Source organism: Girardinichthys multiradiatus, chromosome 8, assembly GCF_021462225.1.
Source record: "Girardinichthys multiradiatus isolate DD_20200921_A chromosome 8, DD_fGirMul_XY1, whole genome shotgun sequence".
NCBI classification, from domain to species: domain Eukaryota; kingdom Metazoa; phylum Chordata; class Actinopteri; order Cyprinodontiformes; family Goodeidae; genus Girardinichthys; species Girardinichthys multiradiatus.
Window position 1 is genome coordinate 71,006 of NC_061801.1, and position 26,692 is coordinate 97,697.

General features: G+C 43.0%; 1 protein-coding gene across 1 annotated transcript in view; it reads right to left on the reverse strand.

Moving 5' to 3' along the window:
* xpo7 (exportin 7) overlaps positions 1-26,692 on the reverse strand; it is a 60,731-nt gene that overhangs the window by 13,337 nt on the left and 20,702 nt on the right. The window contains exons 2-6 of the mRNA XM_047372769.1: positions 13,990-14,136; positions 3,570-3,663; positions 1,830-1,996; positions 1,211-1,276; positions 526-630 (exon numbers count right to left, since the gene is read on the reverse strand). Coding sequence (XP_047228725.1) covers positions 526-630; positions 1,211-1,276; positions 1,830-1,996; positions 3,570-3,663; positions 13,990-14,136 — 579 coding nt within the window. The remainder of the gene's footprint in view (positions 1-525; positions 631-1,210; positions 1,277-1,829; positions 1,997-3,569; positions 3,664-13,989; positions 14,137-26,692) is intronic.

The following is a 26,692-nucleotide window of genomic DNA, read 5'->3' on the forward strand; positions in this document are numbered from 1 at the left end:
GTATCATAGACAGGTCTGAGAAGAGGAGTGGGGAGAAAACACATCCCTGGGGGGCAACCGGTGCTGATTCTTGTCCGGTAGAAAATCTGTCAGTTGGAAACTGATGATCCACCGACAGGTGGAAGCTGGCATTGTGAGCTGGGTTGGTTTCTGGTGGAAGATGTGTGGGTTGATGGTGCAGATAGTCAGGCTGAAGCCCCCACCAAATGTTTGTAGTTTTGTTCATTTCATACCCGGCTTTTAGAAGTATGACAGACTGTCTGCCCAGGAATGTTTCATATTGACTGTGTGTGATTTTTTTAAAGGTTTTAACAAGTGTGGATTTAAAGTCATGTCCTATGATCTACGTATGGTCACATCACACTGATTTTCAAGTCTCTGATTTAGTTTCCTTTGCTTTTTAAAAGTACTGATGGTTTTAGACCAATTTCTTATTGTACCTTTGTTTAAAATATGTTTTTCATTATTATTCCATTGGGAAAGTCAGGATCCCCTTCTTGACCTCGGTGAACCTTCGGGACTGACCTGTTTGAGGAGGTTGCAGGAAAGTGTGAAGATGTCGAATAGCGATGAGTCTCTGAACGATGAAGCTATCTTCCTATGTTTGGTCAGCGGATGCGTCGTGTCGGCCTGAGGAAGACAAAAAACCAACATGTAGGAAAACTGTTCCCATGGCAGCTCTGTTTTCTGATGCTGATGTACACCAGCAGATTCAGTGGCACAGACTGAGACCATTTTCCAGAGGAGTAATATTAATGTTGATGCTTTGCTTTCTGAACGAGACCCAAGTTCAAAACCATCAAAACCAAAACCATGATCTCAGAGAGTCTAAAGGCACAAGAGCCAGTGAGAGGGGTCTTTCATATTTTTGAGAAGGTGGGTTCTTTTAGATGCTTTAATCAAGAATAAATCTAGAGATTCTTTGAGTTTAATTACGGCATTAATGACATGGCAGACCAGTGCACATCTTCCTGAGAGCATCTGTTGACCACAGCTGAGAAATCTGCTGCCAGTGATCCATTTGCTTACAGTCTTGGCTGTTTCACAAAGTAACACCAACCCACACCAAACGCATGGATCTGTTCTGACTCGGCTACTGGAGCTCATTTTGGGTCATTTTCGAGGGCCTCCACTGGTCCAGTTCCATGTCTTATCTATACACCTCAGACTGTGACATTTGAGACCAAAACACATTAAAATGAAAACCTACCTGATTTATCTCATTTGTCAGCTGGGATAGAATGGTGACGCCTATGATGCAGTGCTCCACGCTGTCCTGTAAACACACACACACCCACACACACACACACAGGTCAGGGTTTAAATGCAGCCAAAAACAAACAAATGGATGGATGCAAAGATGGATGGATGGAGGGATAAATGAGTGGATGACAATGCAGAAGGATGGATGGAAAAATTGTTGGACAGATGAACGGTTGAATGCAGAGATAAACAAGTAGGTGGTCAGGTTGACAGATGAAAGGATAAACGGATGGACGGATGGGTGGAGATGGATGCAACATTTAGACAATGGAACAGGGAACAGTCTGGAAATACTAGCATCTTTCTGTACTTTCTCAGACCTGGAAAATATGTCAATTCAGAATCAGCTTTATTGCCAAGTCTGAACAGACAAACAAGGAATTTGACTCCGGTACACTTTGCTTTTTGTCCCTATAATTCTGTAATTTTCCTGTCAACACCGGAACCCAAAGTTATTGAAATTTATTTTAAGTATGTAAAGTGAGATAACTTTTTGGAACTGATAACTAAAGAAGAACTGTCTCAGAGGATGTTTGAGCAGGACCTGCATCCCTTGAGTCTCTCACCTGAAGGAATCGTGTCACATCAGCGATGACGTTTCTGAAGACGTAGTCATCTTTCTGACAGTCAAACCAGCCCAGTTTGGTGATCCGGGCGTACAGCTGGATCAAAGCCTGGGTCACAAAGGCGGCTAACTTCGGCCGCGTTGCCAGGTAATTCAGAACGTAGTTCCCTGAGTGTCACAAGAAATAACTTCCCACTTAAAGGACAAGTCAAGAACAGCATCATGTGATTGTTCTGGGTTTAAATAAAAACCTGTCTGAATTTTAACATGACTAATTGTTGCCACTGAGTGGTAGCTTGGTTTTATCTCAGATTTGTATCATAGTAGTCATGGAGCTGCAGATGTGACTCCTGTTGCCAAAGTCAGTTAGGTAAAAAAAGGGTAGTTTGCCCTACTAATCTCTTCCAGTGGCTCTGAAGCATTCCATTATCATGTAGTCATTCAAACAATACAGTCAACATACAACACAAACTTCAATGCATTGTAGCAGGCTCTTCTGTGAAAGACAAACACAAAAAAGTACATAACTGTAAAGTGGATTGAGAAGATTAGAGAACAAACAGCATCATGGAAACCCACGAACCCAGCAGACCAGACAGGGAAGTTGTAGAGAAGTTTAAAGCAGGGTTAGATTCTAAAACATCTACCAGAGATCTGTTCAAGCCATCATGGACCAGCTGCAGACCTGCCAAGATGTCCAACTAAACAGACAGGATGGGCAAGGAGAGCATTGATCGGAGAAGCAGCCAAGTGGCCCATGGTAACTCTGCAGGAGCTGCTGAGATCCACAACTCAGGTGGGAGAACATGTGGTCACAGGTCTGACCTTGAGTTTGTAGAAGAAAACCCTTGTTGCCATGAGATGCCCCGTTTGCATTTTAACACAAGCCATTTAGGCGACAGAGCAAACATGTGGAAGAAGGTGCTCTGGTCGGGGACCAAACCGTACCCTTTTAGGCTACATGCAAACCGCTATGAATGGTAAAACATCGTGGAGGAAGCATCATGCAAAGAAAGCCAAGCTGATGGAGTTATATACAGGGCAACGCTGCACACAGAAACCTGTTAGAGGCTGTAAAAGACCTGACACAGGAACAAAGATTCACCTTAAAACAGAACAATGACATTAAACATGCAGCCAGAGTACAATGGAATGGTTTAGATCAAAGCACATTCATCTCATAGAATGGCCCAGTCAAAGTCCAGAACTAAATCTGAGATTCTGGGAGAAGATGTAAAAACATCCAACTTGACTGAGCTTGAGCTAATCTGCAAATGGATATTACCTTTATTATTTTAGATGTAGAAAGCAGGTAGAAGACCTGCAGCTGTAACTGCAGTGAGGGGTGGCTCTACAAATACAAATCTATACTAACCTTTTCAGAGTTTTTAATAAATATATTTTTTAAAACATTCATCTGTTTCCACCAACATCACAGTTAGGCACTGCTTTGTGTTGGTCTATCACACAAAATCCCAACATCATCCATTCAGGTTTGTGGCTGTAACTGAAGATGTTCAGGGGGTGAGACACTGTAGTCTCGCAAGACAGAAACCAAAAAAAAAAAAAAAGACTAATTTAACAAAAAAATGAAATAGATGTGGTCTTACAATCATGTTTTCTATAATTTAAAAAATGATTATATTTTAGTTTGCTCTGCTCAACAATAAGGAGCAGTAGTGAGGAGTGTTTTCTCTCATGTTGGAAAAGCCATGGCTACCAGAAGGACAAATATACTTACGAATGTCAATGCGTTGCTCAAGGGGTAGGGGGTTGCTGGTCCGAGACACCAGTTTAGATAAACAAGTGGCGGCGAGCAGCTGAGAATATGAAGACTGGGAAGAAAGCAGAGGACAAAATCTTAGTTGTACTGTTGTCTTTGGAGACATTTAAGTAATATTAAAATTACTCAAATTTAATTTTAATATTAAAAAACATGGTGGGGATGGAAAAGAAAGATGCTGAAACTAGGAATTTTATTTCAGTCCGACTCAGAATGTCCAGTTAAAATAAAGATCCAGAAGATGACAGCAGGAGGTGATTTCTAACTATTCAATCGATCAGTGTAGATGTGAGTTTGAGGTCATGTTTATCTCCTGGAAGGACAAACAGCAGCTTGCTCATTTTATCACCATGTGGGTAACATGGCAACTAATACACTAATCAGAATCAGATTTATTGGCCAAGATTGTCTGTAAAAACTTTCAAGCGTTCACAGCATACAGACATTACGTATTAGGATATTTAAAAAAATGAATTATTCAAAGTTGCTCATTTTCTCCGCGATCAATACAAACTGATCCATTCTTTTATGCCCAAATTGTGGCAATCTTTCCAGCAGGAGCACAGAGAAATAAAACAGCTGCTAACATCTGCTAACCAACACAAAAACCTTGTTCAGAGCTACTTTCCCTGAGGCAGGATGGGAAAAAGACACAATGCCGAACTATGCCACATGCTACAGCATGAAGCTAACAGTATCTGTTGAAACACTCGCTTCACGGACACGGACAGCCCAATGATGGTGCTCCGAGGTCAGGAGGCACTTACCGGGTCTGAAGTTCTGCACCACAAACTTTATTAAGGGCAACAAAACCGAAAGTTGACAGACAGTCAGAAGCATACAATGGATACTAAAGATAAGCCATGGTAATACAATAACATAATTACACCACTGAATCAAAAGGTACACACTTCCATAAAGTATATTAACACTGACACTAAGCGTTAACTTGTCTACTGTTTTGCCAAAAAAGGGAAGTGACACTTAAACTATACATTTTCTAAATGAGGGCTGAATTGTTCCATTCTTATTGTTTTTGCCTTAATAAAAGAAGTTAAAATTACTGTCATTTTGTAAATGATATCTCTTAACAGGAAAGAACTATGTGTCTTGAAAACATGTTGCAGCAATATGGAAAACAGCATCTATTATTGAGTGTTTTAGTATATAGTATAGTATTGTATCGGTATGATACCGGCATAGCTCAGAGGCAGCATGAAAATAAAATATAGCAGATTCAGACGCAGGATGAGGTTGAGCTGTGCTGAAGGTAGCACCCTAACCCTTGAAAGCAAGATGGTGGTCAACAAGCAACTGGGTGAAATACTGCCTTCCTTCAATAGAGTTACCAGGGTATAACAGCCAAGTATTGAAAGGGAAAATAAACTATACATTTTTTATTTTCCTGCAAAAATGCAGTGTGAATGTTGCAAGCTAAATTCTTCAGCTGAAAACTGACAGAAAGAAATTAAAGCCCACAAAAAAAAGTTGCTGAAATGTAAAAACTAAGCATAAACATTAGAAATGCTCTGATGAGGAGTAAAAGGTTAGAAAACATTTCTGAAAAGTAATGCAAAACTGGCAGGTGACCTGCTTATGAAGCACAACTTGGAGCTGAAAGGTTCTGAAGAAGATAAAGTTGACACAACAGATGCTGAAATGTAAACAAATAAAAAGAAAAAACTTCATAATAGGAAAAGTAGACTAAAAACTGAAAAAGAACTACAATGGTCAGCTAAGAAAGTAGCTGGCCTTGGAGCAGAACACTATCCATAAAAACAATTAGCTAATCTGCTGAATAATCTAAACAATCAAGAGGGTACTGAGCTCAAGTTTATCTAGTGCACTAAGAGCAGTTTATAGGCTATAAGTAGCTAAAATGCTAGGCTTCTTTTCTAGATTTACTGCCTTACAATATATTCATCATCACTCAGTCATTTTGTTCAAAGCTGAACAAAAGGAGGAGTTTGTTGGTCGCTAACTAACATGTTTCCTAACATTAATGTACTCCATCTAGTATGATTACAATATGCAAAAGTCTATAAAAATGCCCTTAAAAAATATTCACTGTTGCCCAGGTGGTTAAACACCAGTAGTAGCTGTTCAACCACCTAACACAAAATGGCTGCCGTTTTGTTGCCTCCCTATAAAATGATTTCATCATCATAGGTTGCAGATTAATGATAAATTGAGTTTTATTAAATTTGTACAAACTGTATAAAACTAATTAATGTAATGCGTTACACTAAACCTGAAACCTAAGCTCAACAACAGAGGGGCCATTATACATAGTAATTCTCATTTTTGCCACAAGATGGAGCGCCAACACAAGGAATAGAAAAGCGCATCAGTTGTAAAGGTCAGTTAACGCATATCACTGTGCTGCAGCAGCTGCCATGCCTCTTCCACATGATGGAGCCATACTCTCAGACTACTGTCCATAAGTCAGAAACTGTTCAACATCATTGTGGGACCAGTTTTATCAGAACATACAGGGGAGCGTTCATGTGAATCTCCATGTGCTGGAAATATATTACTAAATAATAATACATCTTATTTAAAGGCGCCGTTTAGGACACAAGCTCACCTTCCAAAGTAAAAGCAATAAAATGTAAAAAAAAAACAAAAAGTGAAAATCAGGGGAAAAAAACATTTTTGGAATCCTTTTGAATCCAAACACAAAAATGATTTTGGCACAGAACTGCCAGTAGATATGACGAAGAAGCACAATATTTAGAAATCAAATGCATAAGAAGCTGAGTGTAAACAGTTGTAACAGTCAAATGTTAAATGTTGGCAGACAACAAAACAAGAAAGAACAGCCAGTAGATTATTTCAAGAAGCATGATATTTAGAAATAAATTGCGTAACAAGTTGAAATCACTGATACAAAAATTGTTGGTAGAAATTATAATAAAAAAAAACATGTAATAACTGCCAGCAGAAACGCTCAAGTAAAAACCTAAACAAAAAGTTGTAAGAAGGGGATATCAGTGTAAACACAGTTGTTGAAATGTAAAAAATTGGTGGAGACCTAAAAAAGCATGTATGTATGTACAGAGCATGCAATTTCTGCAGAGATGAATCCTATAGAAAACTAATGGGATCGGCTGAGTCGCCGTCTAGAGGCACGTAACTCTCTACCCCAGAACGTCTTTACCCCAGAACGTCTTTACCCCAGAACGTCTCTACCCCAGAACGTCTCTACCCCAGAACGTCTCTACCCCAGAACGTCTCTACCCCAGAACGTCTCTATCCCAGAACGTCTCTACCCCAGAACGTCTCTACCCCAGAATGTCTTTACCCCAGAATGTCTCTACCCCAGAACGTCTCTACCCCAGAACGTCTCTACCCCAGAACGTCTCTACCCCAGAACGTCTCTACCCCAGAACGTCTCTACCCCAGAATTTCTTTACCCCAGAACGTCTCTACCCCAGAACTTCTCTACCCCAGAACGTCTCTACCCCAGAACGTCTTTACCCCAGAACGTCTCTACCCCAGAACGTCTCTACCCCAGAACGTCTCTACCCCAGAACGTCTCTACCCCAGAACGTCTCTACCCCAGAATTTCTTTACCCCAGAACGTCTCTACCCCAGAACGTCTCTACCCCAGAACGTCTCTACCCCAGAACGTCTCTACCCCAGAACGTCTCTACCCCAGAATTTATTTACCCCAGAACGTCTCTACCCCAGAATTTCTTTACCCCAGAATGTCTCTACCCCAGAACTTCTCTACCCCAGAACGTCTCTACCCCAGAACGTCTCTACCCCAGAATTTCTTTACCCCAGAACGTCTCTACCCCAGAACTTCTCTACCCCAGAACGTCTCTACCCCAGAACGTCTCTACCCCAGAACGTCTCTACCCCAGAACTTCTCTACCCCAGAACTTCTCTACCCCAGAACTTCTCTACCCCAGAACTTCTCTACCCCAGAACTTCTCTACCCCAGAACTTCTCTACCCCAGAACTTCTCTACCCCAGAACTTCTCTACCCCAGAACTTCGACCCGAGGGCCGCTTAAGTAGACTTGTAAACAACATGAGACGTCGTTGTCGAGCTGTAATTAATGCTCGAGGTCACGTTGTTGAGACATTGACATTTCTTGTTGTGGTATACCACCACTGTTAGTTTTTGTTTCAACAAATTGCTTGAGATGAAGACATCACCACTGCAAACTCTACTTCTACTACCCAATTTTCATAATATATCACTGTAGCTTGAACCTTTTACATTTACATCACTTTGTTGCCATGTGATTGTTGCATAAGAAAAACTATACTGCCTTGATTTTGTTCTTTCTGTATAATTAGGCTCCTAACTAGTGACAGTGAGGGAACGCCAGGAAGGGACGTGTCCTTGTTTTAATACCATTCATATGAGATAAACATGACACACAGGTATAACCTCCTCTGGAAAATAGGTAATTAACAATCTGCGGCGCCTCAATAGGAATGTTAAAGCTCTGGAAACGTTCAATAAAGTTGTAGTTCGGCTCTGTCATAAAATCTGTAATTACATGTGTTATCTACGCACTCAGGAATGAGTTTCTAAATGCACAGAGGTTTGGGAAGTGCAACATTTTATCTGAAATGAGATCTGTTTTTTTCCTTAAAGTACAAGGCCCTCCACCAAATCAGCTACGGACTTTTCTCACCCTTTCATTTCTAGGTTCAGTGTGTTCACAGTGCACTTCTGACATGAACTGTTCATCTAGCATGAGTCCAAAAACATTGCTGCTCTCTTGTTCATACGTTTTTGGAGGAATAATACGATATCCTGACGGAGTTCACAGAAACGGTCCAGAACCTTCCCTTTGCTGAGCCATCTGACATCATAATGAACCAGCAGGTCTGTGTGTTCTGCAAATCTCAGCAAGCTGCTTACAGAACAGACTGTGTTGTAAGCTTCAAGTTGAGTGAATAAAATTAACAATTCTCGCAACAGTCTCCATTGTGTTTTTAAGCACAACGCTGAGCTTTGCAAAAAGTCCGGACTGACGGATGATACAATGTAAAAGCTGCATATATGGGGCTATAGCTGAAGGTCTGTCAACCGGTCCGTGCACCCTGCCGGTCATAGCTGGAGCGTCATCACTAACCAGCAGATATACTATTTACAACTCAGTATTACATTCAGTAAAAGTCAGTGTTTTAAAAAAACAAACAAATCACTTCACCTGTTCTGTGTCCTTGAAACAGAATGAGTAATGAGCAGATCTGAAGAAGCCTCTGATTGAAGACACACTGTCGTTGTACAAGTCTCATGAAGAGGATGCTCAGGGTTCTCCATGTTCTTCATTTTATGAAGCATCCATCTTTGCACAATGATCTCCAGATGTACCAGATGAGTCTCCAGAACAAAGCCAGCCTTCTTTATCAGCTTGTTGAGCTTTTTTAAGTACAGTCTGCTCTGTCCCTTCTTGTAGACAGCTTGCATCTCCACTCCAGTCTGTTGTTCAGGTGAACACCGAGGTATTTATACTCCTCTACCACCTCCACTTCTTCTCCCATGATGGAAATAGTGTTTAATTTATTCCTGTTTCTCTTAAAATCTACAATCATCTCCTTTGTTTTAGTCACGTTCAAAATGAGATGATTGTTTCCACACCATGCCACAAAGCGGTCCACCACCTTCCTGTACTCAGCTTCTTGTCCATCTCTGATCCACCCCACGACTACAGAATCATCCGAGTATTTCTGCAGATGACCGGAGTCTGTCTTGTACTGGAAGTCTGAGGTGTACAGAGTGAAAAGGAATGGTGAGAGTACCGTCCCCTGTGGTGCTCCTGTGCTGCTGACTACCTGGTTAGACTCACAACCCTTCAGTCTCACAAACTGTGGTCTGTTTGTCAGGTAGTCTTTGATCCAGGAGATTGTTGAGGCCTCCACCTGAGTCTTCTGGAGTTTCTGACAAAGCAAATCAGGTTGGATTGTATTAAATGTTCTGGAGAAATCAAAGAACATGATCCTCACAGTGCTATTGGCTTTGTCCAGATGACAGTGGGTTTGTTGAAGCAGGTGTTTGACGGCATCTTCAACTCCAACTCCACAGTGATAAGCAAACTAAAGGAGGTCCTGATGGTTCATTGTTTCCTTACTCAGGTGGGCCAACAGGAGACTCTCTAGGACCTTCATGATGTGAGATGTCAGGGCAACAGGTCTATAGTCATTGAGGACTGATGGGTGAGTTTTCTTTGGTACCAGAACAAGACAAGCGGTCTTCCACAATACTGGAACCTTCTTCTGAGCCAGGCTAAGATTGAAGAGGTGCTCTGCACAGGCCTTCAAGACTCTAGGGCTGACACAATGATTGGCTGTGTCGGTGCAATCTGTCTGAATAGCAATATACGAGGTCTGCTTTACTGGGTTCTTCAAACAGCTTTTTGGAGAAATTGTTTGCAAGTTACTCCATTCTAAAGTATCCAATAATGGCATTTCATTGATGGATGAAACCACGCTCTCCCCTAACGTTTTGGTTTCACAGAGGACACCAAGATCTCAGAGAGACATTTTTAAGCTAGTTAACCTTGCTAACTTTAGCTTTCGCAATGTTCTTCCATCTGCGGTGCTGCTACTTTACCGCCTTTGGAGGAGTCAATCAGATGTAAAGGGATATGCACACTGTTGACACGGCTACCGCAACCGAGATCATCTATTGAACAGATGCACACTCCGATGTATCAGAGTAGCTGACATACGTTATGTGTTCTGTCATTTTAGACTCAAACAAGTTTCATAATCTAGTCTGAGTTTCTGGAAATGTTCTGGTTGCCGGAGGAAGTTTTAAAAGGGCCACTACAAGACTAGGCTACTTTACAGTACACACAATGAAGAGACACAGGATCTAAACAGTGTGAATGCCCACATTCACACAATGAAAAGAAAGCTCCTGTGTTGTTTGTTGTCCCATTTCTAACTGTTGTGATCAATATTTACCTATTGTGGTCGTCTAGATTCACTACAAACAGATCAGCTCCAACTGAGCTGCTGCATAGCGAAATCAGACTTCTTTTTCTTTTGGTTTTTACCTATCAGGAGTCGCCACAACAAATCATCCGTCTTCATCTAACACTTTCTCCTGGATCTTCCCTCACACCAACTACTTTCATGTCCTCTTTCACTCCATCCATAAATCTCCTCTTTGGTCTTCCTCTAGACCTCCTTCCATGCAGATCCAGCCTCAGCATCCTTCTACCAATGGACTCACTATCCCTCCTCTTTACATGTCCAACCCATCTCAGTCTGGCCTCTCTGGCTTTATCTCCAGCATATCTAACATGAGCTGGCCCTCTGATATACTCATTCCTGATCGTATTCATCCTCGTCACTCCCAAAGAGAACCTCAACATGTTCATCTCTGCTACCTTCAGCTCTGCCTCCTGTCTCTTCCTCAGTGCCCCCATATCACTATGATACAACATCGTTCACCATCATCTTGTACACCTTTCCTTTCATTCTTGCTGATAGTCTTATCACACAACGCACCTGACACTTTTCTCCACCTATTCCAACCAGCTTGAACATGTTTCTTCACCTCTTTTCCACACTCACCGTTGCTCCGGACTAAATTCCTCCACCTTCTTTATCTCTGTTCCCTGTAACCCCACATTCTAGGGCAAACCTCCATCTCTCTAGATTTTCCTCCACCTGTTCCCTGCCCTCACCACAGATCACAATGTCATCTGCAAACATCATAGTCTACGGAGACTCATGTCTAACCTCATCTGTCAACCTGTCCATCACCACAGCAAACAAGAAGGAGCTCAGAGCTGATCCTTGATGCAGACCCACTTCCACCTTGGACTCCTCTCTCACACCTACAGCACACCTCACCACTGTCTAACAGCTCTTATACAAGTCCTCCACAACTAACGTCACTCATGCTCAGTTCTAAACTCAGTCTACCTTCCAATACCCTTTCCTATTAGTTCATTGTATGACTCGTCAACTTTAATCCTCTGTAGTTAACTCAACTCTGCACATCTCCCTTGTTCTTGAAAATTGGTACCAGCACACGTCTCTATTCCTCAGGCAACTTGTCGCTCCCTAAGAACTCATTGAACTTCCATACCTCCACAGGTATATCATCAGGACCAACTGCCTTTTCACTCTTCATCCTTGATGATCTTTGCTACTTCCTGGTCCACAATAGTCGCTTCTTCTGCTCTTTGATCTCTCTCATGTTCCTTCTTCATCAACTCTTCCAAGTACTCATTCCATCTTCCTACCACACTTGTTGCACCTGTCAGTACATTTTCATCTGTATCCTTTATCACCCTAACCTGCTGAACATTCTTCCCATCTCGGTCTCTCTGCCTTGCCAACCTGTATAAATCATTCTCTTCCTCCTTACTGTCTAACCTATCATATAAGTCACTATATGCCCTTTGTTTGACCTTAGCTACCTCTACCTTCACTTTACACTGAATCTCCCTGTACTCCTGATGATTCTTTAGTCCTCACAATGTCCTGCTTCTTCTAAGCTGATCTCTTTCTCCATACACACTACTTGCTCACTCCACCACCAAGTCTCCTTATCCACTTTCCTTCCAGAAGACATACCAAGGACTCTCCTCCCCGTCTCCCTGATAGTATTAGTTGTAGTTGTCCAGTCATCTGGAAGCACCTCCAGGCCACCCAGAGCCTGTCTCAACTCCTCTCTGAAAGCCACAAATCATTCTTACCTTTTCAGCTTCTACATATTTGTCCTCTGCTCTGCTTCTGTCTTCATCTTCCTCACCATCAGAGTCAGTCTACATACCACCATGTTGTGCTGTCTGGCAACTCTACTACTTTTCTGGAAGGAAGTACTCAGTATAGCCATGTCCATCCTCTTTGTAAAGTCGTCCACCATCTGTCCTGCAGTCCTGTTCTGAATACCTAACTATCACTTCCTTAACACCTCTGTTCGCTGCTGCAACTTGTCCATTGAGATCTGCCCCAATCACCACTTTCTCCCCTCTGGGGATATTGTGCGTGACTTCTTTTAAACGTGCTCCAGAATTTCTGCTTCTCCTCTAGCTCACCTCCTTCAAGATAACTTCAACATCATTTCTCGTCCCATCCACAGCATGGCTGAACATTGTTCTTCTATCCTTTTTTCCTTTCCACCTGGTCTCCTGAACAAACAGTATGCCCACCTTTCTCCTCTGCACCAAGTCAGCCAAATTGCTAGCTTCTTCCTGTTATAGTCCCAACATTCAAAGTCCTTTCTCTCAGTCCTAGACTCTTGCCTTTCCTCTTCAGAAAATAAAAGACAGTCTATACTGCTCAGTGAACAAACTAAACGAAACCAGATCACATCAATGACAATCTTCAGTATGTGCTGTTACTGAGGAAAGAACACTGAATGTGTTGAAAATGAATTCAGAGGAATTTATCTTAAAGGAAACAGTTTTTCATATAGAGATCTATCTGTCTGCAGTTCATTCAGGTTACAAAAAACAGACTGGCTGTAGAGAACAGAAAGGATGAATCAAGTACAGTGCATGTGCTCCGTCATCTTTTATGCATTTTGACACGCCTGTTACAAAACAAGCTGGATTTGAAAATGCTGGCAGCCATTTTGAAATCTCAGATTTAAGTGAACTGCCAAAATAATCTCCATTCTGTAGAAATTGCAGAGGCTGCAAATCTTCTAAAGCTACAATGCTAATGCCAGTCTGAAACGTTAACCCACAAATCACTTTGTTTTCGTTTGTAAATATTAAAACTTTGGCTTACAGTGGCTGCTTTCTCCCTTACACAGTGTGATGTCACCTCTGCTGCTACATAGTATATATAATTAATGAACACTCAGACAAGAAGACTAGAACAAAAAGAGCTGTTTTCATATCTTCTTGTATTACTGCTCTTAAAGAGAAATCAGTATTGGCAGGTCAGTGCTTTATAAAAACCATAGATTCAAAATTGAACATAAAATCAAGACCATTGCCCCCCCCCCCTAGCTGTAACTGAACTCCTTTAATCAGTAAGGTAAGCCACATATCAGGGTCTACCAATGACAGCTTCATCGCTTTAAACACTTACAGCTTCAATGTTCACAAAATTAAAAACTATTTAGAATGTAGACGGTGAGAAAGGTGGTAGATTAAAGTACATTAAGCTTCAGTGAGAAATAAACTTCCTTCAGACGTCTGTCTTTCTCTAAATAGCTGCAACCGCTTGTTAACAAGCACTGCTCTGTTTATTTCAGTCAACTTTGACTTAAGCTATACTGCCACCTGCTGACCACACTAATTACATCCTATTTTGTTTCCAGTTAAAAAAGGTACACATGTAAAAAGCTAATAGAGCATTACAGACCAGTGAAAGAAACACCATTATTAGAAGTGACTGAACTGAGCACCACTGCAGACCTAAACCAAGGGAACACTTACGCTGCCTCTCTCCAGTAGCAGCTGACATTTACTGAGACAGTCAGGGCTGTTGGTGAACTCCACCAGAGCTTTCTCTGCCTGGTGTCGCACGGTGGTGTCGGTGGTCTCATACAGCTGCTTACACAGGATCTCCAGCTGGGCAAGGCCCTACATAAACACAAAAGACAGTAATCAAAAACAGATTCCATGGAGCTGGGGGGTTCACATCATGACAATTAACTTTCAAACAAGTCAACATTTCCTTTTTCCTTTTAAGCACAAATCACTGGAAACAGCTTACATTTGAGACTTTCTGGTCTCTAGTTGGAACACGCCGTTGTATCTGAACATGGACCACCTGTCCTGAGGAAAGGACAGCCTGCTGTACATTGATGATATCAAATTTCTATAAAGTGGCAGGCAGGGATAGAAAATGCTGAGTCATGCTCGGTCACACTGAGATGCCGGTCACTGATAAATTCAAAATGGTGGGGCAGTGAAGGTTAGACAGCAGCAGTAGCAGAAGAGCTGCTGATCTGGTTGATTATGGATGAGTGGAGCTGTGTTCACCGCTACAGAGACTGAGAAGACTGCAGGGTAGCAGAGCAAAGCCGCGTCATGTGCAGTCACTCTGTAGACCTGAGATAAGAGCTCAGCAACAGACCCTGCCTGCATATGTGCCTTCTGCTGAACGAGATGAGCCCCAACGCATTTAATTACTACAGATAAAACTCCCAATAAAAGAATATTAAGAGGGCAGCAGCAAATGTTTGTTGGCTGTAAGCTAATAAAACAGGACGTTCCGTTGGATCTGAGACTTTGACGAAGCTTCACCTGCCTGCAGATTCACTGACCTTATCCTGAAAAGTAGGAGCAGCACTGTTAAACCTGCAACATAATCATGGTCAAAGAAACTAAGAAGATTAACCTAAATTTATCAGTAAAAATTATTTTTTAGAAATACTCAATTTACTCATCATTAATACTCATCATCATGAAACCCCCAGATACTGGCCATGCTTAACCCCAACACACTGTTGCTTTAACCCGCTTCCTGGCCCACGGCAATATTCTTTTCTCTTTGAGGTCTGGCCTGTTCATTCCAGTTTAAGCGACCCCAAAGTTCACTTCTAAGGGTGCGACAAAGATTAAAAAAAAAGTGTTTTTTATGGTTTCCAGACCTAGGTGGTAGTTTTGAATCCAACAGACACTCAGTTTCTTCTGATTTTTGTTCAGAATCAATTAAGACAAAATTTACTGATTCCAGTTTCTGGATGATTGGTTGGTCGCTCTCTGCTATAAAGATTAAGCAAACTGGACTGGAGCTGCACAATGGGGCAGTTGGTAGCACTTCTGTCTTGCAGCAAGAAGGTCCTGGGTTCGTCTCCATTCTTTCTGAATGGAGTTTGCATGTTCTCCCTGTGCATGCGTGGGTTGTCTCCGGGTACTCCAGCTTCCTCCCACAATCCAAAAGACATGACTTTGAGGTTAATTGGCCTCTCTAAATTGGCCTTAAGTGTGAATGATCGTGTGCATGGTTGTCCTGTATGTCTCTGTGTTGCCCTGCGATGGATTGGCGACCAGTTCAGGGTGTACCCTGCCTCTCGCCGTAGACTGCTGGATATAGGCAGCAGCTCCCCCATGGCCCACTATGGTATAGAAGATGAATGAATGAATGAATGAACAAACTGGTCAGAATTCATAATGTTAGCTTAAAAGGTCCGAGACACGAAATTCTTCACAATAATTAAATCCCTAAAATTTAGCCAACATTTAGATTTTTATTTAATTCTTATACCCCTATGTAGTCTGTCAAATAGTACCCAAGAAATTGACTTGTGACAGGAAATCGATTAATTTTCATTTTAACCAGAACTGGATTTTGATTAGCCAACTAGGATTTAAATAAAACAATTTTCAGTCACTTAACGAGCCATATCTAAGCACTACAAGATCGCGATTAAAACAGTCTTTTTTGTGAACGCTGTTATCAAAATCAGAATTTGTTTAATTCGCCAAGTTTGTGCACACAAAGCCTTCTTCCGAACAATGTTTATATGTGAGAACTACCTCAGGTCCAGAGAAAAGTTGCTTCCTAGTAATCAGAAGTGATCCCCAGTGAGGGGAGGGAGTATGGGTGTGTTCTCTAAAAGTTCACGGTCATCTCTACTCTCTGTCTGAATTAAGCTTCAGATGGTTCTAAAGGCACTAGGGGACCAGCTGATCCGCATTCTGTCTTTATGCATTGTCCTGGATCAGAACAATATTAGTGGTGTCATCTGCAAACTTCAGGACTTTCACGGAAGGGTTCGCTGAAGTGTATTCATTGTATAGAGAAAGAAAAGGAGTGGGGAGAGAACCCATTCCTGGGGGGTGCTGATGGTTCTTGCATGGAAGAAGATGCTCCCCAGCCTTACCTGCTGCTGCTGGTCAGTCAGGAAGCCGGTGATCCACCGACAGATGTAGAACTCCATTGTGAGCTGGGTGAGCTTCTGATTGAGGATGTCTGGGTTGATGGTGTTGAAAGCCTACCTAAGGTCACAAATAGGGTCTTGGTGTACGTCCCTGGGTGGTGGAGGTGGGGCAGGATGAAGTATAGTCCCAAACTGACTGCATCATTGCCCAACCTGTTTGCAGGGAAAGTAAACTGCAGCGAGTCCAGCAGGGGGGCTGTGATGTCTGTTGGGACCCCAGCCATGGTTACATCATTAAAGGCCAGTAAGAACGTTTCTGGAACTTTCAAAATAAATCGCATTAACCTACTTTCAGCACAGCCAGGAATAAGAACAAGAGGGAGTAACAGCGGACTTCCCGTGACGTCACTGTTTGAATAAAAAATCCGCGTCCCAACAGACAGACCTCTTCCACGCAGGTCCCCAGCGGAACTGGAAGGAAACACAGCGCGCTAATGTCTCTTTGCTGGCAAACAGACATAACTGATTAAACTGGATCCAAGAGTCTCATACGATCACACAATCATATGCACTAAGTTCAGTAGGAATGAATTGCTGTTTGTGTATCCGGTATTCATTCATGAACGGGGTAATTAAGGTACAAGCGTGGCTTGACTTTTCTCTCTGAGGCCTACAGAAGCAAACTGTTTTCCAGAGAGTTCCCAGCAGAGACCCTGTCTCTACAACGTCGAGCGGAGTAGTTTTCCCAGTCTGAAGGAAGGACAACGGGACCGCATCATCGTGGCTACAGCAGTAACGTGCAGTTCAGCCAGGCCGCAGAACGAGCCACCCCCATGGACTTTGCAGCAATCCCTTATACTGAGCATGCATGTATCCAATTATCAAAATAATCGTTAGCTGCAGCCCTACTTTAGACATTAATGGCTGTGTCAAGTTATTTTGAAGGGACAGCAGATTAACAGTCTTATACAAGCTGTACATTCACTACTTTACATTGTATCAGCATCATATTCATATTCATTATATTACTCATTATATTCATAATAGATAGCAGAAAATGACAGTGACTTGCTGAGATCAGGCTGCAAATAGTGTGGAAAACACACTCCAACCACCCACTGAGACTGAAGTCACCGCGGCATGTCAACTGAGCTGTGCTGCTCCAAAAACCTTGGACTTCATTGCATAATATGCACATTCTTGATGAACTGACTGCATGCATGTGGTTTTGATGTCTAGTTTCTCACCTAAAACCATAAAAACTACTTTTTGTGACAAATTAATATTGGTATATATAAAATAAGAAGCATTGTGGGATACCTTGCTGGCTCAAGCCTGCAGAAGGATACATTGATGCGCCCTTGATAAAATGGGCGGAGCAAGAACACACCCAGGCACTTTGAGCGTACTTTCTTTGATGCGTACGTAGAACAGTACTTAGGCCACCATTGATGACGTTTCACATGTACGCATATGTGGAAAAATCATCGTAATATCATCGTAGCAGCAGTAACAGACCTTTTTCCCCCAATTGAAGAACTTTCAAAATACTATATATCAGCCTTTACTATTAGCCTTTGAATTACATGTTTAAAGATAACTTAATAAATATGAGATGTTAACAGACAATTATTAAATTATCATGTAATAATTTAGGCCTAGAGTCAAACAGTACAGGTTTGGAATCATAACCTACAGTTATGCAGAGTTCGAGGTGACCTGGGTGTTTTGGAGTTGGTGAGAAAATGTTTATTTCAGTTGTTAAAGACTTGACTATGCATTGGGGCAAAATACAGGTAGGTTATGAATGGTCAGATTATTCATTCTGAACCATCAGGCCAGAGACATCAAAGTTCAGTACATTGCATCAGGCAGTGGTGGAGAGAGTAATAGATATATGTAAACATTCATATTTATGTCGTATGCTGTTTCTGGTACAGTCTTATAAATCCTATTGAAAATTCAGCTATTAACTAAGAAGCAGATGGCACTAAATAATGACACCAGAAGATTAACATGTGCTTCAAACCACTTTGTCACCCATTAGGTATTACGGTTGTCAAAATAATCAATATTTCGATATTCATTTTCTTCAAAATAAATACAAACTGACTTTCATTTGTTCATGATTCACATTTACCCAAATTGTTGCACATCTTTGGCAGCAGCGCAGCAATATCAGTGACACTCAGCCCCTCCCCGAGCTGCTGGTTTAAACTCTGCTAGCATGACGAGTACAGCCAGAAAAATACATGTGACCCTCTTTAGCCGACAAGGTGCACAAAAGCTTTCCCCTTGAGGCGGACTGACAGTAAAACGATAAATGTTAAAAAATGGCACAGGCTAATTGCGCTAACACAGCGTCACTGATGTTTAAGAGCAACTTCAAAAGGGCTTCTGTATCGGCAAGAGTTAAATAGTAAACCTCCTAGATGATATAAGCTAACATTATCTGTTTAAATATTAGCTTCATGGACACAGACAGCCCAATGACAGTGTTCTATTGGTCTGAGCTCCCCCGTGAAGATGTGCTTCCTAGGTTCTAAGCTGTGAACCACACAACAGTTCTCCGTTGGTACTGGTACTCTCAGAACAGAGCAAAGACGTTTTTTCAGAGACAGTTTGGACATGATTAAACAAATGCTAATGAAAATCTCCACTCAATCTGGCTACATTTCAAGTTCTAGAACATTAAATCTAATTTTCAAAAAAAATATTAAATTCTTGAATAATGTATGAAAAGCTGAAAATATATTTAAAAAAAATAGTTTCTCTTTGAAGAATATCAAAATAATACCAAACGGTAACTTTGAAACCAAGGTACATATTAAACCATGATTTATGTGTTATCTTACAACCCTACTTTTGAAATCCCACTATGCTAGTATTGTAGATTTTGTTCTCCCACAACGTCGGTTTCTATAGATGGTAGGGATGAGCATTTACACCAACCAGGGCGCTACACTGAAAATTTTCACCGCTACGTTGAAATTTAGGCTAATACATATCGGCCTATTTAAATGACATCGGGGCTCCCTCCGTGTGGTTTTTATGTTGGCCACAACGCATGCGCTGAGTCTGTTCCCGCTTCTTTCACCATGTGCGGCCGCCAACGGTAAAGCTTTCTAAAATCATCTCAGCTTCAAAGGGTGGGTAAAAAACGGCATCATATCATGACGGGCATGCAGAAAAAAAGCACAATAATAACACAGTCACCCGAGTCGGTTGCTAAAAGCACATCGTTAAAAACTCTTAAAAAGGGCAGATTCAGTACTGTGAAAAGCCTTAAAGGTAAAGTAGATTGAAAAATCTCTAAAATAGCGTGTTCTTCTAAAAAGACCATTAATTGCTTGTAAACTATCTTTTCAAGAATTTTTGACATTAAAGGAAGTTAATAGCCCAGTTATTTTCAATAGTATGAGGATTAAGAGCAGGTTTCTTAAGTAAAGGTTACTGCCTGTTTAAGTCGGCGATACAAAGAACTGTCTGCTAAAATCAGCCGCTACAGAGACAGTTTCTTTCCCCAGGCTGTTTCTCTGGTGAACACTTGACAGTCAGTTTCAGAAGAACATCATGCCACCATGCATACTTAAGACTGATTTCAAATTATATTCTATTGTAAAGTCAATTGTGTATATATGTACATTAAACATTTTATATTTCCATCATTATTTATATTTTAAATAAATAAATAAATGAATAACAAATCTTTACTGAGAGCAAAGTGTACCGGAGTCAAATTCCTCGTTTGTCTGTACAAACTAGGCAATAAAGCTGATTCTGATAAGGTTAGAGGTGTCCTGATGTAAACTCTGGGACCTTAGGATTTCTTTCGCTCCCTCTGAACACTTTGCTACGCTCTGTGGAAGGTTTGAATGTGCAAAGCAGCACTATGCATCCACTCTAAGGAACACAATGAGCCTTGCAGCTGTCGCTTACATCCAGCTCATATTTGGACATTGTTCATGTCCTGATGTCCTCCTCCCAAGTCAGCATAAGCCAGCCAACAGATGATACTATGTTTCCAATTCTAAATGGAATCATATCTATTTTTATTCACCATGCTTTAGGCTGACAGCAGACAGGTGTTTTTATGGGTGTAAATTCCTAATTTCCACTCTCAAACTGTGTGGATTTCTCAACAATCTCACTGACTATGTTTCTCAGGGACTGATGTTTTCATGATCCTGGAAGAAGCAATGTTTCTGGGCACCTGTTGTAGCTGATTGGCTGGTTTAAACAATTATGTTACATAGCATTTAATTAGAGAAACAAAGAGAAATGTAAAATCTTACACTTTACACTTATATTTTCAAATTATCTACAGACTAGAATAAAAGTAGTTTGATATTTAGAGTTCTTAATGAGAAACCAGAATGAGATAAAATTGGTTATTGGCAGGTCATAAATTTACTCAATCTGATCTTGTTGATGCATCAACATTTTTATTATAATATTCCAGCAAAGCCCATAAAAAAGGAAGCAATCAGTTTTAAAGGGTGCCAAGCAAACAGACTCCGCCCCTTTCTCCTACACAATGCTCCTCATTCAGGACAGGTGGTACAACTTTAAACTGCTAGTAAAAATGGAAATCTACATGACAGTTGAAGAAAAAATTAAGGTGGAAAATAACTCAAACCAAATAATTGGGTTTACCAGCGAATAAAAGGATAACACTACACTCATCCTAGAGCTCACATTAGCACACACCTGAGGGACTGAAATTTATTTCACTTGGAGTTTTCTTCTAAAGTATTCAGAGAGAAACAAGAGTATGATTCAAAACTATTCTTTAGTATGAGACAAGACTTCCAGCTCTATTTACAAGTATTTGACCTGCCAAACAAAGCTCAAAGCTGATCAAGAGAAAATTGGCCAATTTCAAAAGGTGGCTGACAGATTTGTGAATCATATACCTTCAGTATTATATCTACAGGCATCACTGTACTATAGTAATGACACTTTTCACAACATTTGTGTAGAATGAAGACTGATGCCTATCATCTTTCCAGAAGTAATGTAAAATCACCTTGTATTCTCATAAATGATAAATGTTTTCTCTATGTTCTTAAATATTTTCACATCTTGGTTTACGGTTTTGAAATGAGACTCTGAATGTTCACATCATTATTATGCAGTCTTGGAGATTCCCTGTGTAATTTGTTTTATAAGTATGTATCAGGTGATATAAAATGTTCACTGGGTGTCATCATATTGTTTTCCAGATGTTTTTTCAACAAACAATTTTGTAGGTGTTGCACCAGCTTGAGCTAAAGTTCAGCCCAAAACATTAATCTGGCAAGTTTAGAATGAAAGCAATATTTGAATTTCACCAACATGTTTCTCCTGAGTTAAACATGTTGCATCCCACCCAGAGTCTGGACTTGAATGAGACAGAGAATCTGTAAAATGAGCTAAAAATTAAGGTGATGACAAGGAGCTCTCAAAACTCTAAAGACTTTGTGTCCTTTGCAAATGATGAATTGTCCAGAAACATCCAAAAGGCTCGTCAGCAATTAGAAGAGATGTTTTCTAGCCCTCCTTGCCATTATGACAATAAAGGCTTTTACGTCTACTATTCCCCTCCTTGAACCGTCCAAAGGGGATTGGGTGGCGGACGAAGGTGGAGACCTCAGCGGCCCGATCCCCGGATGCTTAGGCTGGCTCTAGGGACGTGGAATGTCACCTTGCTGGGGGAGAAGGAGCCTGAGCTTGTGCGGGAGGTCGAGAGATATCGACTAGAAATAGTCGGGCTCGCCTCCACGCACAGCGTGGGCTCTGGAACCCATCTCCTTGAGAGGGGTTGGACTCTCTTCTACTCTGGAGTGGCCCACGGGGAGAGGCGGCGGCCTGGTGTGGGTTTGCTTGTTGCCCCCCAGCTCAGCCGTCTCATGTTGGGGTTTACCCCAGTGGATGAGAGGGTCGTATCCCTGCGCCTTCGGGTTGGGGAGAGGTCTCTGACTATCATTTCAGCCTACGGGCCGAGTGGTAGTGCAGAGTACCCGGCCTTCTTGGCGTCCCTGTCGGGGGTGCTGGATAGTGCCCCTCCCGGGGACTCCGTTATTCTGCTGGGGGACTTCAACGCCCACGTGGGGAACGACAGTGACACCTGGAGAGGCGTGATCGGGAGGAATGGCCTCCCCGATCTGAATCCGAGTGGTGTTTTGTTATTGGACTTCTGTGCTAGTCACGGATTGTCCATAACGAACACCATGTTCAAACATAAGGGTGTCCATCAGTGCACTTGGCACCAGGACACCCTAGGCAGGAGGTCGATGATCGACTTTGTTGTCGTATCATCAGACCTTCGGCCGCATGTTTTGGACACTCGGGTGAAGAGAGGGGCTGAGCTGTCCACTGATCATCACCTGGTGGTGAGTTGGATCCGCTGGAGGAGGAGAAAGCCAGAAAGACTTGGCAGGCCCAAGTGCATAGTGAGGGTCTGCTGGGAATGCCTGGCGGAGCCCTCGGCCAGGGATGTATTCAACTCCCACCTCCGGGAGAGCTTCGACCAGATCCCGGGGGATGTTGGAGACATAGAGTCCGAGTGGACCATGTTCTCCGCATCTATTGTCGATGCTGCTGCCCGTAGCTGCGGCCGTAAGGTCTGCGGTGCCTGTCGTGGCGGCAATCCCAGAACCCGGTGGTGGACACTGGCAGTAAGGGATGCTGTTAAGCTGAAGAAGGAGTCCTATCGGCTGTGGTTGGCTTGTGGGACTCCTGAGGCGGCTGACGGGTACCGTGAGGCCAAGCGTGCTGCGGCACGGGCTGTGGCAGAGGCAAAAACCCGGGCCTGGGAAGAGTTCGGTGAGGCCATGGAGAAGGACTACCGGTTGGCCTCGAAGCGATTCTGGCAAACCGTCCGGCGCCTCAGGAGGGGGAAGCAGTGCTTTGCCAACACTGTTTATAGTGGGGGCAGGAGACTGCTGACCTCGACTGAGGTGGAAGGAGTACAGGTCCTTCTCAAAATATTAGCATATTGTGATAAAGTTCATTATTTTCCATAATGTCATGATGAAAATTTAACATTCATATATTTTAGATTCATTGCACACTAACTGAAATATTTCAGGTCTTTTATTGTCTTAATACGGATGATTTTGGCATACAGCTCATGAAAACCCAAAATTCCTATCTCACAAAATTAGCATATCTTTAAAAGGGTCTCTAAACGAGCTATGAACCTAATCATCTGAATCAACGAGTTAACTCTAAACACCTGCAAAAGATTCCTGAGGCCTTTAAAACTCCCAGCCTGGTTCATCACTCAAAACCCCAATCATGGGTAAGACTGCCGACCTGACTGCTGTCCAGAAGGCCACTATTGACACCCTCAAGCAAGAGTTTAAGACACAGAAAGAAATTTTTGAACGAATAGGCTGTTCCCAGAGTGCTGTATCAAGGCACCTCAGTGGGAAGTCTGTGGGAAGGAAAAAGTGTGGCAGAAAACGCTGCACAACGAGAAGAGGTGACCGGACCCTGAGGAAGATTGTGGAGAAGGACCGATTCCAGACCTTGGGGGACCTGCGGAAGCAGTGGACTGAGTCTGGAGTAGAAACATCCAGAGCCATTGTGCACAGGCGTGTGCAGGAAATGGGCTACAGGTGCCGCATTCCCCAGACCTGGGCTACAGAGAAGCAGCACTAGACTGTTGCTCAGTGGTCCAAAGTACTTTTTTCGGATGAAAGCAAATTCTGCATGTCATTCGGAAATCAAGGTCCCAGAGTCTGGAGGAAGACTGGGGAAAAGGAAATGCCAAAATGCCAGAAGTGCAGTGTCAAGTACCCACAGTCAGTGATGGTCTGGGGTGCCATGTCAGCTGCTGGTGTTGGTCCACTGTGTTTTGTCAAGGGCAGGGTCAATGCAGCTAGCTATCAGGAGATTTTGGAGGACTTCATGCTTCCATCTGCTGAAAAGCTTTATGGAGATGAAGATTTCATTTTTCAGCACGACCTGGCACCTGCTCACAGTGCCAAAACCACTGGTAAATGGTTTACTGACCATGGTATCACTGTGCTCAATTGGCCTGCCAACTCTCCTGACCTGAACCCCATAGAGAATCTGTGGGATATTGTGAAGAGAACGTTGAGAGACTCAAGACCCAACACTCTGGATGAGCTAAAGGCCGCTATCGAAGCATCCTGGGCCTCCATAAGACCTCAGCAGTGCCACAAGCGGATTGCCTCCATGCCACGCCGCATTGAAGCAGTCATTTCTGCAAAAGAATTCCTGACCAAGTATTGAGTGCATAACTGTACATGATTATTTGAAGGTTGACGTTTTTTGTATTAAAAACACTTTTCTTTTATTGGTCGGATGAAATATGCTAATTTTGTGAGATAGGAATTTTGGGTTTTCATGAGCTGTATGCCAAAATCATCTGTATTAAGACAATAAAAGACCTGAAATATTTCAGTTAGTGTGCCATGAATCTAAAATATATGAATGTTAAATTTTCATCATTACATTATGGAAAATAATGAACTTTATCACAATATGCTAATATTTTGAGAAGGACCTGTACTTCGAGGATCTCCTCAATCCTGCCATCATGCATTCCGTGGTGGAAACAGAGGCTGGGGACTCGGGGTTGGACTCTTTCATCACCCAGGCTGAAGTCACCGAGGTGGTTAAAAAGCTCCGCGGTGGCAAGGCTTCGGGGGTGGATGAGATCCGTCTTGAGTACCTCAAGTCTCTGGATGTTGTAGGGCTGTCATAGATGACACGCCTCTTCAACATTGCGTGGCGGTCGGGGACAGTGCCTCTGGACTGGCAGACTGGGGTGGTGGTCCCCCTTCATAAGAAGGGAGACCGGAGGGTGTGTTCCAACTACAGGGGGATCACACTCCTCAGCCTCCCTGGTAAGGCCTACGCCAGGGTATTGGAGAGGAGAGTCCGACCGATAGTCGAACCTCGGCTTCAGGAGGAACAGTGTGGTTTTCGTCCCAGCCGTGGAACACTGGACCAGCTCTATACCCTCTACAGGGTGCTCGAGGGTTCATGGGAGTTTGCCCAACCGGTTCACATGTGTTTTGTGGACCTGGAGAAGGCATTCGACTGTGTCCCTCGTGATGCCCTGTGGGGGGTGCTCCAGGAGTATGGAATCGGGGGCCCTTTATTAGGGGCCATCCGGTCCCTGTACGAGCGGAACAGGAGTTTGGTCCGCATTGCCGGCACTAAGTCGGACCTGTTCCCAGTGCATGTTGGACTCCGGCAGGGCTGCCCTTTGTCGCCGGTCCTGTTCATAACTTTTATGGACAGGATTTCTAGACGCAGCCAAGGGCCGGAGGAGGTCTGGTTTGGGGACCAGTGGATTTAGTCTCTTCTTTTTGCGGATGACGTGGTCCTGCTGGCCCCCTCTAGCCAAGACCTACAGCATGCGCTGTGGCGGTTCGCAGCCGAGTGTGAAGCGGCTGGGATGAGGATCAGCTCCTCCAAGTCCGAGGCCATGGTACTCGACCGGAAAAAGGTGGCTTGTCCTCTTCAGGTTGGAGGGGAGTTCCCGCCTCAAGTGGAGGAGTTTAAGTATCTCGGAGTCTTGTTCACGAGTGAGGGAAGAATGGAGCGGGAGATCGACAGACGGATTGGTGCGGCTGCCACAGTAATGGGGGCGCTGTGCCGGTCCATTGTGGTGAAGAGAGAGCTGAGCCGAAAAGCAAAGCTCTCAATTTACTGGTCGGTCTACGTTCCTACCCTCACCTATGGCCATGAACTTTGGGTCATGACCGAAAGAACGAGATCACGGATACAAGCGGCTGAAATGAGCTTCCTCCGTAGGGTGGCCGGGCACTCCCTTAGAGATAGGGTGAGGAGCTCGGCCATCCGGGAGGGGCTCAGAGTAGCTCGGGCATCTATACCGGATGCCTCCTGGACGCCTTCCTCGGGAGGTGTTCCAGGCACGTCCCACCGGGAGGAGGCCCAGGACACGCTGGAGGGACTATGTCTCTCGGCTGGCCTGGGAACGCCTTGGGCTCCCCCTGGAGGAAGTGGAGGAGGTGTCTGGAGAGAGGGACGTCTGGGCGTCTCTGCTGAGTCTGCTGCCCCCGCGACCCGGTCCTGGATAAGCGGAAGACGACGAACGAACGAACGAACGAACGAACAAACGTCTACTATTGTCAGGGATATGAAAAAAATTTTGACATGTCATTTTTAGTTTAATATGAGAAAAATTAATGGAAATAGTGGAATTATAAAAGAAAAATTGTCTTCAGATGCCAGAAGACATCTGTGACATTGTTTTCATCTGGGTTTATCTCCCAAAATCTACAGTAAAATAAGGAAATATTTATTCTAGATGTAGTATACTGTAG